Source organism: Mobula hypostoma, chromosome 6 (genome assembly GCF_963921235.1).
Source record: "Mobula hypostoma chromosome 6, sMobHyp1.1, whole genome shotgun sequence".
Taxonomy (NCBI): Eukaryota; Metazoa; Chordata; class Chondrichthyes; order Myliobatiformes; family Myliobatidae; genus Mobula; species Mobula hypostoma.
This window is the reverse complement of record NC_086102.1, coordinates 177,071,633-177,096,138: the sequence shown is the minus strand read 5'-3', so window position 1 is coordinate 177,096,138 and position 24,506 is coordinate 177,071,633. Positions and strand designations below refer to the sequence as shown.

The 24,506-nt window shown below is 40.8% G+C and overlaps 1 protein-coding gene across 2 annotated transcripts in view; it reads right to left on the bottom strand.

The window, feature by feature from the left end:
• Positions 1-24,506, bottom strand: part of LOC134348632 (TRAF family member-associated NF-kappa-B activator-like) — a 103,019-nt gene that overhangs the window by 21,306 nt on the left and 57,207 nt on the right. For both annotated transcript variants that reach the window (XM_063052322.1, XM_063052323.1), the window contains exons 7-8: positions 23,669-23,784; positions 20,224-20,762 (exon numbers count right to left, since the gene is read on the bottom strand). In XM_063052322.1, coding sequence (XP_062908392.1) covers positions 20,224-20,762; positions 23,669-23,784 — 655 coding nt within the window. The remainder of the gene's footprint in view (positions 1-20,223; positions 20,763-23,668; positions 23,785-24,506) is intronic.

The window sequence follows — 24,506 nt, the reverse complement described above, 5'->3', positions numbered from 1 at the left end:
TATCTCGCTAAAGAAAACTATTGGGGCTCAATAGTGTGTAACAGTTGCATCCTTTTAAGTTTCAGGTAAGCATAAGCAGGCAAAATCATGGCCTATACAATGATGAGCATTTGGCACAAGTCAATAAAATGTTATCAGCTGCAATTTTCTTCCCAAAAATCACTCAATGGTGAGAATCTGGGTTGTAGGAAAACTGAAATCTCTCTTCGCTAATTCAGAATTTAATGGATCAAATTTTGCAGTAGTAATGACTGTGAAACTAGCAGAGTTCTTTGTCACACACATAAAAGTTGCTGGCGGACGCAGCAGGCCAGGCAGCATCTGTAGGAAGAGGTACAGTCGACGTTTCAGGCCGAGACCCTTCGTCAGAACTAACTGAAAGAAGAGTGAGTAAGTCTGCTGTCAACTGACAGCAGCTCCAAAAGGATTTCACATGCATTCAACTTCACAAAGTTGTTCAATTTCTATCAGCTATTCAGCACAAGTTATAGGCTGCTTTGTTGGCTGCCTTCTCCAGCACAATTTACTGAGTTATTGGAAATGATGCAAATTTATGCTCATTACAAATAACTCCCACTGTAATATAGCTTTGATACACAAGTTTTAAGTTTTTAAACAGCAAACAAAGCCTTGATGATTAAAGACACTAACTTCATACATATATTGCAAATCCTCTAACCATTTCAATTAAAAAATATATAGCTTGTAAATGCCTAGTCATGGTATTTCAGCAACTAATCAAATGTGTGCTCCAAAATATTTAACTCTATATTAAAAGAATTAAAGAATGCTTCCTCGTTTTCTGTCAGTGAGAATTCATTAATGGTTGATGAAATCACAGCTGCTGGTTATCAGGATCTAAATGAATTGATGACTGACAGATGCATATGTCAGAGAAAAAGAAAAGAACATCATTCCACACAGAAAGCTGATTCTTTTTGTAGGGGAATATATTGCCAGTGAGTAGGAGGCACCATCATTTTACCACTGAACACCAATGCTGGTTTATGTCTCAAGTCTTAAGGTGCCTGCAATAGATTTTTTAAAGGTGAAAAGTCAGAAATTTGAAACAACAAAAACCAAATTAACATCATCTTTACTTAAGTGTGGCAATAAAATTTAACTTTGATAATTAAAACATAGTATTGAAAAGATGGCATAGATCTCCAGGAATTTCCCTAGTTCACTCCATATTGTTCTTCTCATTTATCTCCTTCATGTCAACTTAATTTCTCTTCCCTCCGTTCTTTCAAAGATAGGGTGGAATGCGATGCTTAAGAGAAGATGCCTATAGCCAAAGGCTAGATTGTCCAGTGGTTTGCAGAGAAGACAGGTGGTGAATAAGAAATCATTGTGGTTTTACTGGGAAGTATGTATTGGTGGCAGCGATTGTTCTTCTTCATGGTTCAACTCCAATTTGCACGATTAAAATTATTGCATTCACAGAGACAAGATTATTATGGTGGCAAGAGTCAGGATTTATGTCAAGCAATGACATGGAAGCTGGCAGAGTTTGGAATTAACTAGGAGATCAGATTAAGACTGAAAAACAATAGAGTCAGGGACTTTAACATTAACAGCATCAGCAGTCAAGACTACTGGGGAGAAATTATCTACCGACTCTTAACAGACAGTATCTCTATTTTACTGACAGCATCAGTATTAATTAATCAGCCATCAATATTCCAGGGTTCATGATTAATCAGAAACTATAATATACAAGACACATAAACAATGGAACTACATGTGAATGCCCAAGATTGGATATCTTGGAGTGAGCAACTCAGTTCTTGACTCCCTACAATCATTTTAGCACCTCACGTGGTAAAAGTTGGGAATGCTGTTCAATACTTGCCATTTCTCCATTTATGCCCATAAAAGCATGATGCTATCCAGCATAATGTTGTCTGATCAACTGTAACTCCAGCCACTACCTTACATGTTCATTCCCCCAACCACAGCTGCAGTGTACACTGTCCACAAACTATATGCCAGTTATCTTTTAAAGCTGCCTTGACACCAGCACCCTCCTCCACTATAATGGACAAGGGCAGCAGGCACTTGCAAACACAACCATGAACATTCTATTTGTTACCCACTATCTTTACTTGAAAACACATTCCTTTAGACACTCAGTACTGGAGGGACTCAGCAGATCAGGCAGCATCTATGGAAAAGAGTAAACAAGTCAATGTTTTCGGCTGGTGAGGGAGGGGAAGGGCGACTAGCTAGAGGGTGGTAGGTGAAGCCAAGTGGGTGGGAAAGGTAAAGGGCTGGAGAAGAAGGAATCTGATAGGAAAGGAGCGTGGACTATGGGGGAAAGGGAAGGAGGGACACCAGAGAGAGGTAAGAGACCAGAGTGGGAAACAGAAGAGGGAAGGGAGAGAAAACAGATCAGAAGGAAAAACAGATGTTCATGCCATCATGTTGGTGGCTACCTAAACAGAATATAAGGTGTTTCTCCTCCATCCTGACAATGGCCTCATCATGGCAAAAGAGGCAGCCACGGACTTGGAGATAGGAATTAAAAAGTTAATTTTAATTTTAAAATGATGGTAGGAATTAAAATGGTAATGTTAATTTTCTGGTAATATTTCCCCCAACTTCTCTCTTCTTCTATTCTCCACTCTGGCCTCTTACCTCTTCTCCTCGCCTGCCTATCACCTCCACCTGGTGCCCCTCCTTCTTCCCTGGTCCACCAGTTAATCCTCTTTCCCCTCCCCCACCCATTTATTCTTGCGACTTTCCCCTTCCTTTCCAGTCCTAAAAAAGTGTCTTGGCCCGAAATGTCAACTGTTTATTCATTTCCATTGATGCTGCCTGACCTGCTGAGTTCCTCCAGCATTTTGTTTATGTTATTGTGGATTTCCAGCATCTGCAGAATCTCCTGTGTTCACCATTCCTTCAGCTTTACTGGTGCAGGCCCAGGACTGCTGCGACCAATAAGTGACCAATGAGAGCCAGTAACAACAGCACCAAGTTGGCAGCTCAACAAAGGCAAGGTCTCAAGGTCAATTACAGATGGAGTAGTAAATGCTGACCAACAATTGCTTCCCAAAAGTAATCAAATTAAATGAATGAATTAAAATGAATTACAGGAACGTCTTGCTGTACTTCAACTATTTCCACAATAAGTACATATATACACTTAAGTTCAGTCATGATGTGGAAATGTCACACATAAAAATTTTACATTTATATATTTGTAATTTCTATAAGGCTGAGGTGATCAGTGCCAAAACAAGCTGTTATTATGAAATTTTTCTAAATAATTTTGCATCTTGCCAAAAGGAACATGGCAGAATTAGAAGGGCAAACTGTATTTAATAATGAGAAATGCACAGTATTCGGAGTAAAACAACAAATTTGGTTGAATAATAGATTGATAAAACACTGTACAAAATCAAACAAATCTATAATATACAACACTGAACTTGAAGGCTTGCATTTATAAGGAGAGGCTGGAGCCTTTGAAACCAGAGGTTGAAACTTAAGCCTCTCTGTCACACCTTGATTCTAGCCCTTTCTTAGGGATTCTTTTACCCGAGGGGAAAATGATCAAAAAGCAAAGCATCAGCTGCGGAGCCCAGGAAAATATTGCAGTATACAGACTGGCATGGAAATATCTAGAATACCCAGCAGTAATTAAAATAACAGAAAAATGGTGACATAAACTGGGATAATGGAGATCTTGAATCTCAAAATTATAAACATAAGCCAAGACATATTTGGATTTATACTAACTAACTGGTGGAGGATTACAAATACCTGGGGATACGAATTGACAATAAACTGGACTGGTCAAAGAACACTGAGGCTGTCTACAAGAAGGGTCAGAGCCGTCTCTATTTCCTGAGGAGACTGAGGTCCTTTAACATCTGCTGGACGATGCTGAGGATGTTCTACGAGTCTGTGGTGGCCAGTGCTATCATGTTTGCTGTTGTGTGCTGGGGCAGCAGGCTGAGGGTAGCAGGCACCAACAGAACCAACAAACTCATTCGTAAGGCCAGTGATGTTGTGGGGTTGGAACTGGACTCTCTCACGGTGGTGTCTGAAAAGAGGATGCTGTCTAAGTTGCATGCCATCTTGGACAATGTCTCCCATCCACTACATAATGTACTGGGTGGGCACAGGAGTACATTCAGCCAGAGACTCATTCCACCGAGATGCAACACTGAGCATCATAGGAAGTCATTCCTGCCTGTGGCCATTAAACTTTACAACTCCACCCCTTGGAGGGTCAGACACCCTGAGCCAATAGGCTGGTCCTGGACTTATTTCATAATTTACTGGCATAATTTACATATTACTATTTAACTATTTATGGTTCTATTACTAATTATTTATGGAGCAACTGTAACAAAAACCAATTTTCCCCGGGATTAATAAAGTATGACTATGACTACGTTAACATGTTATTTTGTCCTTAAAATAAGTAACTCAATGCTAGAGTGTACTGAAGAGTTTAAGGGGAATGAAAAGAAATGTGAAGAAACAGTGTAAGCATTAAAGAGCACTGTTTTCAATCTTAAAGACTCCAGTTTATAAAATTAACTTACTAATGAAGAACATACTGAATTAGTTGAAATATAGCAAAGAAATTGAACTGGTTCCCAATTGTTAATAACAGAAGCACGAGGAAATCTGCAGATGCTGGAAATTCAAACACAACACACACAATGTTGGTGGAACGCAGCAGGCCAGGCAGCATCTCTAGGAAGAGGTACAGTCGACGTTTCGGGCCGAGACCCTTCGTCAGGACTAACTGAAAGAAGAGATAGTAAGAGATTTGAAAGTGGGAGGGGAAGGGGGAGATCCAAAATGATAGGAGAAGACAGGAGGGGGAGGGATGAAGCTAAGAGTTGGAAAGTTGATTGGCAAAATTTATACAGAGCTGGAGAAGGGAGAGGATCATGGGACGGGAGGTCTGGGGAGAAAGAAAGGGAGAGGGGAGCACCAGAGGAAGATGGAGAGCAGGCAAGGAGTTATTGTGAGAGGGACAGAGAGAGAGAAAAAAAAGGGAAAAAATAATAAATAAATAAGGGATGGGGTAAGAAGGGGAGGAGGGGCATTAACGGAAGTTAGAGAAATCAATGTTCATGCCATCAGGCTGGAGGCTACCCAGATGGAATATAAGGTGTTGTTCCTCCAACCTGAGTGATCCATGGCCTCCTCCACTGAACAACACCGTATATTCTGTCTGGGTAGCCTCCAACCTGATGGCATGAATATTGATTTCTCTAACTTCCGTTAATGCCTCTCCTCCCTTCTTACCCCATCCATTATTTATTATTTTTTTCTTTATTTTCTGTCCCTCACAATAACTTCTTGCTTTCTCTCCATCTTCCTCTGGTGCTCCCCTCCCCCCTTTCTTTCTCCCTAGGCCTCCCGTCCCATGATCCTCTCCCTTCTCCAGCTCTGTATCCCTTTTGCCAGTCAACTTTCCAGCTCTTGGCTCCATCCCTCCCCCTCCTGTCTTCTCCTATCATTTCAGATCTCCCCCTCCCCCTCCCACTTTCAAATCTCTTACTATCTCTTCTTTCAGTTAGTCCTGACGAAGAGTCTCGGCCTGAAACTTCGACTGTACTTCTTCCTAGAGATGCTGCCTGGCCTGCTGCGTTCCACCAGCATTTTGTGTGCTGTTTACAACAGAATACGATTTGCCACAGGAATACATCAAGAATAGTTCCAAGTGCTTCATTGTCATGCTATTACCAGAAAAGGAATATACAACTTCTGTGTACAAAAAAAGAGCTGATTTCCACATAATAAAAATCTAAACTTAGCATAAAAACAACTTAGTTTATAGGAACCTGATCTTTGTGAAGAGATGCTTTTAGTACATATCATTCAATACTACCTGGCTACATGCAACATCATTGGAAACCATGTGGCTACAGGTACCATCATTAGATACTACCTGGTTACAGGCAACACACATTTCGTCATAATATCAAAAAATAGATGGCGTCATTATTCAAACAACAGGAATTCTGCAGATGCTGGAAATTCAAGCAACACACATCAAAGTTGCTGGTGAACGCAGCAGGCCAGGCAGCATCTCTAGGAAGAGGTACAGTCGACATTTCAGGCTGAGACCCTTCGTCAGGACTAACTGAAGGAAGAGTGAGTAAGGGATTTGAAAGTTGGAGGGGGAGGGGGAGATCCAAAATGATAGGAGAAGACAGGAGGGGGAGGGATAGAGCCAAGAGCTGGACAGGTGATAGGCAAAAGGGATACGAGAGGATCATGGGACAGGAGGTCCGGGAAGAAAGACGGGGGGGGGGGACGGACCCAGAGGATGGGCAAGGGGTATATTCAGAGGGACAGAGGGAGAAAAAAGAGAGTGACAGAAAGAATGTGTGTATAGAAATAAGTAACAGATGGGGTACAAGGGGGAGGTCGGGCATTAGCGGAAGTTAGAGAAGTCGATGTTCATGCCATCAGGTTGGAGGCTACCCATACGGTGTTGTTCCTCCAACCTGAGTGTGGCTTCATTTTTACAGTAGAGGAGGCCATGGATAGACATGTCAGAATGGGAATGGGACGTGGAATTAAAATGTGTGGCCACTGGGAGATCCTGCTTTCTCTGGTGGACAGAGCGTAGGTGTTCAGCAAAGCGGTCTCCCAGTCTGCGTCGGGTCTTGCCAATATATAAAAGGCCACATCCGGAGCACCGGACTCATTATATCACCCCAGCCGACTCACAGGTGAAGTGTTGCCTCACCTGGAAGGACTGTTTGGGGCCCTGAATGGTGGTAAGGGAGGAAGTGTAAGGGCATGTGTAGCACTTGTTCCGCTTACACGGATAAGTGCCAGGAGGGAGATCAGTGGGGAGGGATGGGGGCGACAAATGGACAAGGGAGTTGCGTAGGGAGCGATCCCCGCGGAATGCGGGGGGGGGAGGGAAAGATGTGCTTAGTGGTGGGATCCCATTGGAGGTGTCATTATTCCTTATTCCAGCATTCTATTAAACTCTGGGATTATTTTTTTAAATAGCAAGTTCTTTTTATACGAAAGATAATCACAAATTGCAAACCATATATTTTGTTAAAAGATATTTGTGAAGAAAGAAAACAGAGAATGAAAAATCCAAATGGAAACTGATTTTGCAACATTCCACATCCTCTATATGCTCGATAACAAAACATTAAATAGAGGAAAATAATACAAAACTTAAATGTGTGGGAAATATTCTCTGATCCAATCATCAGATGTGTAATAGGCCACAACTGCTCTGAAATACTCATATCAGCACTTGCCACCTTGTACTTCCTACTCCTCTCCCCCACCTTCATATTCTGACTTCTCTCCTTCCTTTCCAGTCCTGATGAAATGTCTCAGCCAGAAATCTCGACCATTTATTCTCTTCCATAGATGCTGCCTGACCTGCTGAGTTCCTCCAGCATTTTGTGTGTGTTGCTTTGGATTTCCAGCATCTGCAGATTTTCTCATGTTTGTAACATGTTCCCAGCATCTGCAGATTTTCTCATGTTTCTATTCTATTCTATTTACTATTTATTATTTATGGTGCAACTGTAACGAAAACCAATTTCCCTCGGGATCAATAAAGTATGACTATGACTATAACATTTGGGAACGCTAGAATCGAATAATGCACAGGCGGAGTATATAATGCATACCAAAGTCCTTTAGTGAGAACTCTGAGGTCCTTACTGAAAGATGACAATATTCCAGAATAGGTTTTTATTCAAGTAGCTGACTAATACACTTTAAATTGATTTTTTAAAATAATGGCAAATAAATAATTGCTCAAGCATTTGATAAAAAAAATGCTGTGATTAATGGGCAGTGAAATCAACCTCCCTGACATGTGGCACTAAATAAAGGTGAGAGAACTAACATAGCTTGAAGTCTACAGCCTACAAGTATTAGGCAAAATATACTCTGTTATCTATGTATATTTAATGAGTTTAAGGAGAGCATTTGGCCTTAACCAGCTGGAAGAGAGTTTAGTTTGCTCAGCACGTGCACAATTGCCAGGGTACACAACTGTCCTGATGTATGTAGAGCTTCAACAAAAACCTTCATTATTCCACTCAATAACCTTCCGAAACTCATTAAGCTTAATTTGGCGGCTAGCATCTTTTTACTGTAATTTGAAATCATATTCTCAAAATAAATGTCAAGTGATTGTCTTGAATGGCAAAATTTATTCTAAAAGAGCTCCAAAAGTACGTTGTGCAAAAAGACATATTAAAAGGCAAATGCGATTTAAATTGCTTTTGATATCAAGAGCTAACGCACAGCATTGCCCGCGAAACTGATTCTATCCTAATTTTTCAAGTGGAAATTATTAATTCAAATTGCTATGAATTAATTAGCTTGCTTATTAAATAATCCCTCATCAAAAATAAAAGTATTGGGGAAAGGACACATCAGGAAGTTTGTGTCAACATTAAATACAGCAGGCAAACTGCAAAGTGAATACTACTCAATCCCATCTCCAAGTACCTCAGCAATTTATTCACCAGTCCCCCCCCACCCCCAACCCAACCACATACACCCCTACTCTACTTTTCACATCAATTCTTAAATTGATCTGTTACACTAATAAATAGAGCCAAATTGGACCCAGTTACATACAAGAAATTAAATGGAGATTATCCAAATTCATTTGACATTAGATTCTTCCAGCCAGAGGGGACTTTCCTTCCACCATCCAAATTATTTTCGACACAAGTCAGAGATAAAATGTGATTCTAGTTAGTCAATACAATGTGGTTCTGCTACTTTTTAGGAAGAGATTCAAGACTGTGGATCTCCATGAGATGTGTAAAATACTGAGTTAAGTTATGCCCAGACTGTCATCACTGTATTCAATGAGAAGAGATGGAGAGGCTCAATCTCATCAGGTGCCAGCTGAGAGAAACCAGGTCTCAGTTATTGCTAACCAGCTCCCCCTCAACTACCTAGAAGTACAACTTTTCAGTTTTGAAATTTCTCTCACATCAAACTCTTTAAAAATTATGAAGTTCAAAGAATATAAAACCAAGAACAAAAAACTTGGACACAATTAATATTGAAGTATTACTTAATAAGAAACATTCAGCCAGAGACTCATTCCACCGAGATGCAACACAGAGCGTCATAGGAAGTCATTCCTGCCTGTGGCCATCAAACTTTACAACTCCTCCCTTGGAGGGTCAGACACCCTGAGCCAATAGGCTGGTCCTGGACTTATTTCCTGGCATAACTTACTTTTTACTATTTAACTATTTATGGTTTATTACTATTTATTATTTATGGTGCAACTGTAACAAAAACCAATTTCCCCCGGGATCAATAAAGTATGACTATGACTATGACTAAGTATAGTTTATAAAGAAGCTTGACTTCTTCTTGGACATGAAATCTGAAGACCAAGACTCCCAGAAGAAATCAATAGGGTCTCTATTCTAGAAAGTAGTTCCCCACTGCAGAACTGACAGTGCAGCATTATGCTAAGTAGGAGCTGTATGTCAACGTAAGTAGATAAGTTTGAGATTTAAGGTTTCGGCATCTGAAAGCAGTTGGTTCACATTTAACACAAAAGGTACTACAGATGTTGGAAATGTTGAGCAATGTACGTAATGTGCTGGAAGAGCTCAGTGGGTCCAGCAGCATCTATGGATGGGAATAAACACTCAACGTTTTGGGCTGAGACCCTTCATCAGGACTGGAAAGGAAGGGGAAGAGGTCAGAATAAGGTGGGGGAAAGGAAGGAGAAGTACAAAGTAGCAAGTGATAGGAAACCAGGAGATGTGGAGATGCTGCCTGACCTGTTGAGCTCCTCCAGCACATTGTATGTACGGTTCACATTTGAAGTGTGAGCTCCAGCTCTGCAAGATCTCCCAACTGTAGATGAGGGCTCATGGTTAGTCCCAATACACGTACAAATCATGGAATTATAGACTGCTAATAATCACAGACAACAGTTAAATTCAAAAATCTAAGGTGCAAAGGGACTCGGAAGTCCTCGCGCAGGATTCCCTAAAGGTTAACTTGCAGGTTGAGTCGGTAGCGCGGAATGCAAATAGAATGCTGGCATTCTTTTCGAGAGGAATCAAATATAAAAGCAAGGATGTAATGCTGAGGCTTTATAAGGTATCAGTGAGGCCTCACTTAGAGTATTGTGAGCAGTTTTGGGCCCATGATCTCAAAGGATGTGCTGACTTTGGAGAGGGCTCAGAGGAGGTTCATGAGTGTAGGAATGATTAGGGAATGACAAGGTTATCACATGAGGAAAGTTTGACGGCTCTGGGCTGGTATTGGTGGAATTTAGAAAAATGAGGGGGAAATCTCATTGAAACCTATCTAGGCTTTTTATCATTTAATAGAGTGGATGTGAAGAGGATGTTTCCTATAGTGGGGGAGTCTAGGACCAGCGGGCACAGCCTCAGAATAGAAGGATGCCCATTTTGAACGGAGATGAGCAGCTTTAGCCAGAGGGTGGTGAATCCGTGTAATTTGTTGCAACAGGCAGCTGTGGAGGTCAGGTTATTGAATGTAATTAAGGTGGAACTTGATAGATTCTTGATGAGTCAGGGAGGAGGCAGCGGACTGGGGTTGAGAAGAAAAATGGATCAGTCATGATGAGATGGCAGAGCAGACTCAACTGGCCAAAAGGCTTGGCTCAGCTCCTATATCATAAGGTCTTATTGTCAAAAAAGTAAACAGCTCGCTGTCCTTGTGATGAAACCTCAATGGTGGCAGGGTATTTATGAGTTTCACAGCCTGAGAGAAAAAGCTGTTACCCAGTCTGGCAGTCCTAATCCTGATGCTTCTGTACCTCCTTCCTTATGGTGGTGGGTCAAAGAGAATGTGGGTTGGGTAACAAAGAATCCCTCGGGTCCTTTGTCTGCAACGCCCCCATTGAATGTCACAAACCCGGCGGGGGGGGGGGGGGAAGACCCCGATGATCATCTCAGCCTTTTTACTGTGGTATGATTCCTTCCAGCTTCCATACCCCATAATGATGCAGCTAGACAGGCCGCTCTCAAGACGCTCCTGTGCAAAGCTGTCGAAACGGGAGTGGGGGGCCTTGCATGTCTGAACTTCCTCAAAGTATAGACACTGCTGTGCCTTCTTGACTAGTGAGGAGGTGTTGTGGCTTCAGGTTAGATTGTCTGTTATGTGCACAGCAAGGAACTTTGTGCTCTACAGCAGAACCATTGATGTGGAATGGAGAGTGGTTGACTTGTGTCTACCTGAAGTCCACCTTTCGTCTTGTACACATTGAGACTCAGGTTGTTGTTCTCACACCATTTGACAAGCCTCTCTACCGCCTCTCTGTATGCCAACTCATCTTTGCTGCTATCAGGTCAATCACTGTGGTCTTCTCAGCAAACTTGATGCAGTTTTGAGCTGAATCTGGAAGTGCAGTCGTGAGTCAGCAGTGGACTGAGCACACAGTCCTGAGAGACATCAGTGCTCGGCGTGATGGAGCTTGAGATATTGCTGCCTAATTGGACTGACTGGGGTCTTTCTGTCAAGAACTCCAAGATCCAGTTAAATAGAGGGGTGTTGAGTTCCAGTGAGGACAGTTTACCCACCAGCCTCTGAAGGATGATTGTGTGAAATAACAAGCTGAAGTTGATGAACAACCAGCAGGTGAGTGAGGTATCATCATAGAGGAACAAAGTAACTTTGGTTCATATCCTTGTGGGTAGGTTCGCTTGAGCATTTGGAGAGGGTTTGAACTAGGGTAGCAGGGGGTTAGGAACCAGAAGGTTGCCATAGGTTATAACAGGTTATTGATAGTATGCAGAGCTGGGCTGAAAGGTGGCTGATGGAATTCAATCCGGAAACATGCGAAGTGATTTATTTTGGAAGGCCAAACTTGAAAGCAGAGTACAGTGTTAATAGCAGGATTCTAAACAGTGTGGAAGAACAGAGGGATCTTAGAGTCCATGTTCAGAGATCCCTTAAAGTTGCCACAAAAGCTGAGAGGGTGCTTAAGGCGGCGTATGGTGTTTTTAACCTCCATTAGATGGGGGATTGATTTCAAGAGCGGCAAAGTAATGTTGCAGATCCATAAAACTTGGGTTAAACCATACGGAGTATTCTGTTCAGTTCTGGTTGCCTCATGATAGGAAGGATGAAGAAGCTGTACAGGGGTTGGAGAGGAGATTTGCATAGCATGTCTTATGAGAAAAGATTGAGCAAAAGATTGAGGTTTTTCTTTTTGGCACAAAGAAGGACGAGAGGTGACTTGACAGAGGTGTACAAGAGGCATCAACATAGTGGAGAGCCAACGACTTTTTCCCAGGGCGGAAGTGACTCATACAAGAGAACATAATTTTAAAGTGATTCGAGGAAAGTATGGGGGCGGGGTGGGGGAGAAATGTCAGAGGCAAGATTTAAAAAAAATCATAGTGGTGGGTGCATGGAACACGCTGCCAGGGGTGGTGTTAGAGTCAGACACATTAAGGACATTTAAGAGATTTTTAGATAGGCACATGGATGAAAGAAAAATGGAGGGCTTTGTGGGAGGGAAGGGTTAAACTGATCTTGGAGCAGGTTAAAATGTCAGTCTAAAATTGTAGGCTTGTATTGTTGTCTACTGTTCTATGTTCTATACCCATAAATCCACAAAGGAGGCAACTCAAGATGATAAGGTGATGAAGAAGGATTAAAGGCATAAAGTATGTCGCGACTTCAGTGACCAGCTCATAGAACATAAGAGCAAGGTGGTTATGGAACAGCTGTATTAAAACACTGGTTCGGCAAAAGCTCTGAAAAAATTCCTCCCCCTCCCCTCTATTCCCCACTCTCGTCTCTGACCTCTTCTCACCTGCCCATTACCTCCCCCTGGGTCCCCTCCTCCTTCCCATTCTCCGCTGGTCCACTCTCCTCTATCAGATCCATTCCTCTCCAGCCCTTTATCTTTCCTACCCACCTGACTTCACCTATCACCTTCTTGTTATCCTCCTTGCTCTCCCCTCACCTTTTCACTCTGGTGTCTTCCCCCTTCCTTTCCAGTCCTGAAGAAGGGTTTCAGCCCAAAACACTGACTGTCTATTCATTTCTGTGCATGCTTCCTGACCCGCTGAGTTCTTCCGGTATTTTGTGTGGGCTGCTTGCGCTACAATGTGTAGCTCTGGTTTCCACATGATCGGAAGGATGTGAATGTACTGTAGAAGGTGCAGATGAGATTTACTGGGAAGCTGCTGGGTTTATTTTTATTAAAACAGAGACATTTGGGAGACATTTGCCACATTATGAGACATAAATAGGGTAGATAGTGGGAGACAGTGACTTCTTAGGGTGTAGGTTTAAAATGAAGATTAATAAGGTTAGAAGGAAATCTCCCATCCCCTTACTCCCTTGCAGGTGATTGCAACCTGAAATGCACCACCTGAGAAGGTGGAGGGGTCAGGTTTTTCTTATATTTTGAAAGTACCAGGAAAAGCACATCAATTGAAAAGATATAGAAGAGTAGTGATTAGGTGCTGATAAATGGAATTACTATAAGTGGGTATTTGATGGTTGGCATAGAATTAGAGAGCCAAATGGCCTACTTCTGTGCTGTGCAAGTCTGATGAATCATATCACAGATTCTAAATCTTCACTGATGTCTTCAAGTATTCCACTACAGCCACCAGGATTCGCAGTGATGAAACTGATTTCCTGCATTGCAGCATTCCTATCTGGAGCCTTTGAGAAAGATCAGAGTATCTAAGGGGAATTTCATTTTTCTAGCTTTCCTCCGAATGACAAAATACAATTGCATCACGTTGATGAAGGGATAGACAATTGCAATTGATTCAATGTCAAGTTAAGCAAGTGATTGTTTTCGTCACCATAGAAATCTCTAGATACCCAGCTGCAAATCTTTCTCAAAATAAACTGTCAAATTGAAATCTCACATTAACAACCAGTAAAGTAGGTATCAGCACTGTGCTTTACTGCTAGGTTACATAAGAAAGGAAGATCTATTTCTCTAAAGGAAGTTCAGTGAATGATTAGAAAGTGATTATAAGGCAAAATGGTTTCCACCTACAGCTCCTGATTGATAATTAGGTGCAGAAAGTTGAATCACACAGTCATTCACGAGAAAAAGCTATCATACCAACAATGAAAATAATAATTTACAGAATGCTTACTCCACCCAGGAAGTCCTCTGCAGATCCTTACCTGGAATCAATGTACTTAATCAATTGTTTCCTATCAAAAAGGTAAACTTTACAGAAAATGTTAGCTTCATGGAGTGCATACTCCACCTAGCAAGTCTTCTGCAAATCCTTACCTGTAACCAATGCACTTACTCAATTCTTTCATATCAAAAAGTTAAACCCTATTGGTTTGAATCCAAATCATTAACTGTACAATAGTTTAGAGTTCAGTGGAATTAATCTAAGTCTAGTAGAATAAAGTGCAAGGTATTAACATTGCAATATACCTATTTGTGAGAAGAATGCTTTCTGATCATGAGTATTAACGAAAGGACATTGCTCATAAGCTAGCAAAACATCTAATGGGTGAACACAGCTAAATAAACACAGCAAGGCATTAAAAAAATGTTCATCATTAGCTAGACTTGGCCAAGTACTCTTCTGCTACATTTCTGAACATCCAAATGAGAATAATGTAGTGAGATTAACAGGGCAATTGGAACCTGAGCAAGTAGGACAAAATAAAGTACATTTATTTAACTTCAAATGAAAGACATAGCATGGAAATAGATCCTTAGGCCCAACTGGCCCATGGCGACTGTTGTGTTGCAAACTAGTCCCATCTGCCCCAAATTTGGCCCATAACCTTCTAAGGTCTCACCATGTACTTATAGAGATGGCTTGTAAGTGTTGCTAATGTGTCCTCATCAACAACCACTTCTGGCAGCTCATTCCAAATGTGCACCACCTTTTGCATGGAGAAACTGTCCCAGATGTCCTTTTATTCCACTCTAATCTTAAATCTACGCTCTCTTGTTCTCAATACCCACCTTCCTGAGAAAAAGACTACTGTATATGCCCTCACCTTGTCTATGATTCTCATTATCTGATCTCCTAACAGATCACCCCTCAATCTACTATGTTCCATGGAATAAAGTCATAGACCTCACAATCTCTCATTGTAAGTCAGGCCCACAAGTCCAGGCAACATCCTGGTAAACCTTTACTGTATTCTTTCCAATACAACTCACACAAAACACTGGAGGAACTCAGCAGGTCCAGCAGCATCTATGAAAATTAATAAAAACCTTCTTTAGGACTGGAAAGGATGTGGGAAGATGCCAGAATAAATGTTTGGGGGGGGGGGTGCGAAAAGGAGAAGGACTAACTAGCAGGTGATAGGTGAACCCAGGTGGGTGGGAAAGGTAAAGGGCTGAAGAATGAGTCTGATGGAGAGGAGAGTGGACCATAGGAAAAAGGGAAGAAGAATGGGCACAGGTGATAGGCAAGTGTAGAGAACAGTAAGAGGCCAGAGTGGGGAATGGAAGGAGGAGGAATTGGGAGAGGAAAAAAAAATTACCGGAAAGAGAAATCGATGTTGATGTCATCAGGTTGGAGGCTACCTAGACAGAATACGAGGTGTTGCTCCTCCACCTTGAGAATGGCCTCTTCATGGCAAAAGAGGCGGCCATGGACTGACATGTCAGAATGAAAGTGGAGATAGGATTTAAAATAGTCAATTCTCTTTTGATGGTTGGAAATTCTCTTTTGATGGATTGAGCAGAAGTGCTCGAACAAAATGTTCCCCAATTTACCTCAGGTTTCGCCAATGTAGAGAAGGCCACATCAGAAGCACCAGATACAATAGATGACCCCAACAGATGTGCAGGTAAAGTGTTGCTTCACCTGGAATGGTTGTTTGGAGATCTGAATAGAGGTAAGAGAGGAGGTGAATGGGCATGTGTAGCATTTCTGTCACTTGCAGGAATACGTGCCAGAAGGGAGTTTAGAGGGGAGAGATGAATGGAAAAGGGAATTACAGGGGGAGTGATCTCTGCGAAAAGCAGAGAATTGGGGGTGGGGGCTCAGGCGAAAATGTGTTTGGTGGTAAGATCCCATTGAAGGTAGTGGAAGTCGCGGAGAATGATGTGTTGGATGTGGACCCTCATGGGTGGTAGGTAAGGAAAAGAGGAAATCTATCACTAAGCTGGTGGGAAGATGTGGTAAGCGAAGATATCTGGGAAATGGAGGAGATGTGGGTGAGGGCAGCATCAATGGTGGAGGAAGAGAAGCTCTGTTCTTTGAAGGAGGACATCAGGTCCTGGAAAGGAAAGATTCATCCTGGGAACAGATGCCTCAGAGTCCAAGGAATTGAGAAAAGGGAAGAATGTTTTTATAGGAGACAGGTTGGGAAGAGGTGTAGTCAAGATAGCCATGGGATTCGGTCGGTGTACAAAAGATGTTGGTAGACAGTCTGTCTACAGAGATGGAGACAGAAAGATTAAGAAAGGGGTGAGAAGCGTCAGAAATGGACCAAGTGAATTCAAGGGCAGGGTGGAAATTGGGAGGCAATGCTGATGAAACTGACGAGATCAGCACAAGTGTATGAAGCACCACTAACGCAGTCCTCAATGTAGCGCTGGAAGAGTTGGGGAGCATTACTGGGGAAGGGTTGGAACATGGACTGTTCTACATAGCTAACAAAAAGGTAAGTGCAGCTGGTGTCCATGGCTACCCCAAGAATTTGAAGAAAGTGGGAGGAGCCGAAGAAGAAATTGTTGAGGATGAGGACCAGTTCTGCCAGACAGAAGATGGTGGTAATGAAGGGGAACTGGTTCATTCTTTTATTGAGAAAAAGGGGAACTATGAGTTTGGTGGTAGTGGATGGAAGTTCTCCGGGGTTGACGAGGTCAGCAATGTCAGAAACAATTTTCACATGGTCTGGAGTGGGGTTCTCTTCAAGGGGTAGGCAAGAAGTAGTGTTTTGAGAGTTGTGACCTGGCCTCAGCAAGGTAGAGGTCAGTCTGCCACACTAAAACAGTACCACCTTTGTCTGTGGGTTTGGTGGTGAGGTTGGGATTGATGCGGAGAGAGTGGAAGATAGTGCATCATAAGGGGTAAGGTTTGAGGAGGAGAGAGGAATGCTGAAGTCAAGCTGGTTGATGTCTTGTTGGCAATTAAAGATGAAAAATCCAGAGCAGGCAGAGAACCAGAGTGGGGGTCCAAGAAGAAAAGGGCTGGAGATGGGAGAAGGAATCATTGGTGTGTGGTGGGGAGTTCTTGCCTAAGATGTGGCTCAGAAATGGAGGTAACAGAAGAGCTCAGCATCATGGCAGGTGCGGAACTCACTGAGGTGCATGTGAAGGGATACAAAGATAAGGTCCTTGCTGAGGACAGAATGTTCCCAGGGAGGGGAAGTTTGGAAACAATGCTGAAGACACAGCAGGGATTAGAGCTGGGATCAGCGGGGGGAGGAAAGTTGGTGGCATCAGAGGAGGGGAGAGGTTAATTGTGACCAAAAGTGTACATAATACTCCAAATGCAGCCTCATCCACGTGATATAACTGCAACATATCTTTCCAACTCCAATACTCTCTTTCCCTGACTGATTAAGGTCGCTCAACCTACATGTGATGGAGCTTTTGGAGGAATCCGCACTGGCACTCCTAGGTCCTTCTGTTTCACAACATTCCCCAAAGCCCTACCATTCATTGTACAAGTCCTACCCTGGCTTGATCTCCCAAAATGTAATATCCTACTTTTATCTGGATGGAAAACCATATGCTAATCCTTAACCTGAAAACGTAGCTGATCAAGATCTGTTATTTTTCATAACCTTCTACACTATCTACAACACCACTTATTTTAGTATCATCCACACACTTACTAACATGCCTTGTATATTCACATCCACATCATTTATATAAATCACAAAGGTCTCAGCACTGACTCTTGTGGCAGACCACTAGACACCGACCTCCAAATATTGGTAGATCCCTCAGGATACCCATCCATCAATTTACCCAACACACTTGTTACTCAAGGGGTAGGGTGGGGGTTGCCTACAATACAATCCTAGACTGACTATCCCTCTCTTGTTTCCAAGTCCTAACTACCCCCCCCAAGAATATCTTTTCTGATTACCATTATTAAATTCCCTTTCATCAAAAGAGTCACTCCCTCTCCTCTCTTACCTGTACCTCCGTCATATCTGTAGGATCTGCGCTCTGGAATAAATCAACTCAGAAGCAGATACTAGATGGAAGCCTTTAGTAGTTAAATTCAATATGAAATCAGAAAGAATAAGGAAATAAAAAGACAGACTACTTGAAAGAGGAGTCGTCAAAGGTTTTGTGTGTGATGTTAAAACCTCCAGTTGTGGAAAAACAAGACCCCGCATACTCTATGGTCATATTCATATTTGAATGATTGGCAATAATAACTCGTACATCACAAGTTAAACATTATTAAATTTGATCAATGTAATGAAACTGAAATTTGTACCATCTTTCAAATTTAGTAAAGATGTTCAAATGAAATCAAAAGAAAGTACATTAAAGCTTTGTGAAGTTAAACCAGATACGATTGAGAAAAATAAGAAACAGTGGATTCCGGTTAATTAGGTTACTGGTTAATCAGGCAGCCACTTACTTGGGACAATACTTAAAGAGCAAAAAATTAATCGAGGAAATAGCTGGGATTCCCTTTGCTTATTTGGGATACTATGCCGCTTAATTGGGACAGGAGATTGTTTCTGTACAGTTTCTTACTAGGATCAGTCGTGTGCACTTTGTGTGGACATCAGACACTGCACCGTGCTTAGGGCAAATAGTTTTTAAATAGCGTCAGATGCGTGTGCTTGAGTTAGTCATAGTCATACTTTATTGATCCCGGGGGAAATTGGTTTTCGTTACAGTTGCACCATAAGTAATTAAATAGTAATAAAACCATAAATAGTTAAATAGTAATACGTAAATTATGCCAGTAAATTATGAAATAAGTCCAGGACCAGCCTATTGGCTCAGGGTGTCTGACCCTCCAAGGAAGGAGTTGTAAAGTTTGATGGCCACAGGCAGGAATGACTTCCTATGACACTCTGTGTTGCATCTCAGTGGAATGAGTCTCTGGCTGAATGTACTCCCGTGTCCAACCAGTACATTATGTAGTGGATGGGAGACATTGTCCAAGATGGCATGTAACTTAGACAGTATCCTCTTTTCAGACACCACCGTCAGAGAGTCCGGTACCATCCCCACAACGTCACTGGCCTTACAAATGAGTTTGTTGATTCTGCTGGTGTCTGCTACCCTCAGCCTGCTGCCCCAGCACACAACAGCAAACATGATCGCACTGGCCACCACAAGATGTCATCCTCAGCGTCGTCCGGCAGATGTTAAAGGACCTCAGTCTCCTCAGGAAATAGAGACGGCTCTGACCCTTCTTGTAGACAGCCTCAGTGTTCTTTGACCAGTCCAGTTTATTGTCAATTCGTATCTCCAGGTATTTGTAATCCTCCACCATGTCCACACTGACCCCCTGGATGGAAACAGGGGTCACCGGTGCCTTAGCTCTCCTCAGGTCTACCACCAGCTCCTTAAATCTTTTTCACATTAAGCTGCAGATAATTCTGCTCACACCATGTGACAAAGTTTCCTACCGTAGCCCTGAACTCAGCCTCATCTCCGCCACAGTCATTTTGTTCATTTGTGCCGATGGACACCGATGTAAAAAGCAGTGATTTTGGTCATTTTGTTTTTTGACTTTAAAAAATTTCTGACCCTTGCCAAGATGCCACGAAAAGATTTGACCCTAGCCAAAAGAATCATTCTGGATGTCAGCATTGATTTTGTTCATTTGCAGTCAAAAGAACATGGCAGTGTACACTGGATAAATTCCTATGTTGATAACTATTATGAACTACGACACAGTTTTATAGTACTGTCGTATGATTGGTACTGTTCCAATTTGTTCTGTATTTCACTTAAATACATAGTTTGTGACTCAGTTAAATGGTAGTTTGTCTTTTTATACCTTTTTTAAAAACAACTGTTTTCATGAAACTTTGGCCTTTTGGGGCAGCTGCTTAATTGGGCCAAAATTTACTGGTCCTGATGCATTTGGATTAATTAGAATCTACTGTATATTAACATTTAATCAACAATCTGCTATTTGCCTGTGGTTGTCATAAATTTAAGCATTTATAAACACCAGCCTCCATTATTTTGACATTAAAATGACCCAATTGTAAATGTAAACTCAAAATACTGAGTAAACAAGACTGCAACAGAAATTACTTATAACGATGATTTTTGATTTTTTGACTTACCTGCTGAGGTCCTCTTATCTCTGTTGTTGGAAGCTTAATGGTAGATTCTTCAACATTTAGGAAAGGATTTGAAGGTTTATGAACAGTAGGGCTTGAAGGATTTCTAAACGGGGTTCTTTCAATATTAATGTTTGCACACTTCCCTTGTTCACCACAGAAGAGGTTGTTGGACTCTTCATTAATTGGTCCCGCATTGCAAATTTCAAATGAAGTCCATTCTTCTTTATTGCATTTCTTACTCAAGTCCTGGATATCATCTTTCAACAGCACCTCTTCAACATCGCAAGTAGGGATTTCAACAGGAAGCTTTAGTTTTGATTTTTCTGGTGCACTGTTTAGGAATTCGTAATTACCTGAAGGTGGGAATTTGATATCTAACTCAGATAATGACTCAACAACTGGAAGCTGCCCCTGTTGAACTCTGTAGCCTTGTGATGCAACAAAGTCCTTTGATATGCTTCCCTCCTTCACATTGGTTTTAACTATATGTTCTTGCTCTCCTTCATCTGTGCATTGTATAGGCATTGAGAAAGGCATATCTAAAATTGGAAAACCAAGCAAAAACAAGCATTTCATTATTAGAAATCAGATCACCAATAAGAACAGAATACACAGAAGCAGAACCAGGTCACTTGGTCCCTTGTGTCTACTTTGGCACTCACTACGTTCATAGCTGATCTTTTACCTCAACACCACTAATACAACATCCCCTGATATTTAGAGTGTTTAGAAATCGATAAGGAAACATTTATAAGAATGTGACTCTTACTATTTTTGTTGTTACCCTGAAATTTTCACAACTCCCACTCATAACATATAGGCAATATATGTGATCCCATCATTTTCACCACTAATACAAAGAATACTTGCACTCAGATCCTTCAGCTACATTACAGGTTGTGGCAGTGGCAAATGTACTTGTATAAATGCTGAGACATTAAGTCTGTTCCTAAAGAGTTCCAATGTCCAAATATTTGAGACTAAAATAGCTTTCATCTACTAAACTGTTTTGCAGTTCCAACACACCAACAGTTGGAAGGTACAGCAGTTGGAAGGTACAGCAGTTGATACCTTACTGCGATAGCTGATAACTAGCAAACACGAACATCTGGATTGAGCAATAGACCATTCTTGTCCTCAAGCCTACTCTGATATTCAGAATCAGGTTTATTATCACCGCATGGGTCATGAAATTTGTTATCTTCAATAAGATATTGGCTGATTTCTGTGTTCTTTTTTTATTTCTGTTTTTTACACTATTTTTAATTTAACTATTTAAAATACATGTATATACTTCCTGTAATTGATTTATTATTTTCTATATTTATCACGTATTGCATTGTAATGCAGCTGCAAAGTTAACAAATGTCACGACATGTACTGGTGATATTAAACCTGATTTTGATTTTGATGCCACATTCCACCTACCCACAAGTAACCAAAACGCCTATTTATCAAGAATTATCAGCTATTTTTGTCTTTAAAATATTGAAAAGACTCTGCTTCAATCAAGTCCACTCAATTTTCTGAAAATTGATGGAGATAATATTCGTTCCTGAGATAACCTGTTTATCCTGAGCATCAGTCCAGTAAATTTCTTAGACTCCTTCCCTTTGGTCTTATCTAGCAATACTGCAGACACAGCTCTGGATTTCATCCCACCCATGTCATATATAACACGAGTAAACTCTGTACTTTGTATTCAATTCCCCAGAGCAACAAACAACAACATTCTGTTAGCTTCCCTAATTACTTACTATACTTGCACAGTAATCATTTTTACATTATACATGAACAAACACAAATCACTCTGCATTTCAGAGCTCTGTAAACTCATTTCTATATTGTGCTTTTACATTTCTTTTTTACCAAAATGCAGAATTTCATTTTCTTTGCCCACCCACTTAGCTATAATTCTTTGTAACCCCCTTAACATGCTTTCCAACATATTTTGTCTCATCAGAAAATTTAGCAATCGTGCATTTATCCAATTCTTTTACACAAATTGTAAAATGTTAAGTCTGCAGCACAGCACTATCTATATCTTGCTGTAAAAACACAATGATGCCTACCCTGTTTCTAATTAACCAGTCAATTTTCTACTATGCTACATCCTACACTATGACCTTTTATTTTGTGCAATGATTTTCATCATGGCACTTAATCAGGTTCCTTGTGGAAAATTAAGTAGTGTCCAACCACAGGTTCTCTTCATTCACAGCATGTTCCTTCTTTTAAAAACAGGATCTCCCTTTAAACAAAATTATGTTAAATTTGGCCCAACGACTTTGAAATTTTCTTGGGGTCTTATTCTAAGGTCTTTAATCATAGGACTTTGCAATTTCCCTATTACAAATGTTATACCAACTGGCTGGAGTAGTTACAAAACTAATGGAATTTTACCAATCTAATGGAATTTTACTTAAATCTAGGGAGTGTTAAACCAATGTGATAGCCACTGCTTTTAAGCCACCAGTTTGAAATTCTTCAGGGTCAAAAGACATTTCAGCCCCAAGCTCCGTCAATTTCCTCAGTGATTTAGTTGAGTTCCTTCCTCCCTTCCAATTCTAAATTCACAATTTTTCTGGAGATCTTAAGGGAAAACTGATGTAAATGTCTGTTTAATTCGGCTTTCATCTCGTTGCTTTCTATTATTAATACAGCACGCTCAATTTCTATACATATTTGGGGAGTACTGCAAATTTTCTCATAAATATCGATAGAAACTCCTAAAGTTTGGAAATCCTTACTAAGCTTTACCATATGCTATTTACTCCTTTCTTTGACAGTTCAGACTTACTTTGTTGCAGGATAAAATGAAAAATGTGGATTGGTAGGACATAGCTACGCATTAAGCTTAACGTTTTCAAATTTTAAAAATTATTTCTCAAATAAACTCTTTCTGACATTCTTTAATTATTATTGGGATAGAGAAAGATCTTGATTTGGCTGATGAATTTAGAATGGTATGATTACCACTGTGGAATTGAGCAGACAGTTTAAATCCATAAGGAAATTTCTAGTAAAACTTCGACATCATGAAATTTTCATTGGATTAATTTTAACTTGTATTTTCCTACCTTAGGATTTAATGTGCTGGAAGTTCAAACTGAGAATATTAAACCTTTAAATCATTACATGGAAGAAGCATCACACTGTAATGGCTGATATAAATTAGATTGGTGAAAAGTATGACATCATAGCAAAATCAATAAACAATCTCGACTGAATTTTCAACACTACCCAGAAAATATTAAAATTGCCCTTTGGAATTAAATTGTTGTCCATTGGTTCTAATAAAAATCATCACTCTGGTTGTAGAAATAGTGAAAAATTAGGGTGTCAGATAGCAAAAAGGTTTTCAGGTTAGGAAATATTTCAGGTCTTCAGATTCACAGAAATGCCCTAAACAATTGATGTACAATAAAATGTGTACAGTACTCACTTATTACTTCTTTGTTGTAGTTATATTTACTGAGAAGTTCTGTTTGTTTTTTTGTCAAGGCAGACAGGTGCTTAAATTCTTGATAAATTTCCTGAAAAGCAAACTCCATCCTCTCTCTGCAATGCAAGAATTTGTACATCAAGATAGGGACTCAATGTAAATTTTTGTTCATATATCACTCAGAACCACACAACCTTCAATGGTAGAAATGAGGGAGAGTTTAGGCCTTAGATTGGCCATGACTGTCATCAATGCTGGTACATGATCATCTGACAGAAGGTGTGCTTATAACAGTAGAAAACAGCCAATTTTTCTGCATTTCTTGAACCTGTGATCATCTGGTTGGGAGACAGGCCACCAGGTGGTGATAATAATCACATTTTGAATGAATGTCTTCTTACTTTGTGCAGGTATGAATTCTAACACCCTACAGTATTGTTTTCAGTTGCAAATAAAATGACATTTATTGCAGTGTAACCTTTAATATTTTGGAACTATGTATTAGTTTCATAGGAGAATATCACATTTTGGAACTAATTCCTCAACACAGAAGTCGAATGTTTTATAACCAGTTTATACTGCCAAGTTTGTGTCCAATTTAATCTGGCATTTACAAAGATCCAGCACTAGATTGGCACTATAAATCCTGCTGAATTACTGCTCCAAACTTATACCAGCATGGCAAGATAATCACCCCTTCAGGGGTTGGTAACATGCCAGTAGGAATGCAGAGGTACTTCACTGAAGACCCTGGCACGAATGCAAGCTGGCTTTGCTGATCTGGCATACTACGCACTTATCTATAACATAACTATTCTGTAGTCAGTGAAGGTATATT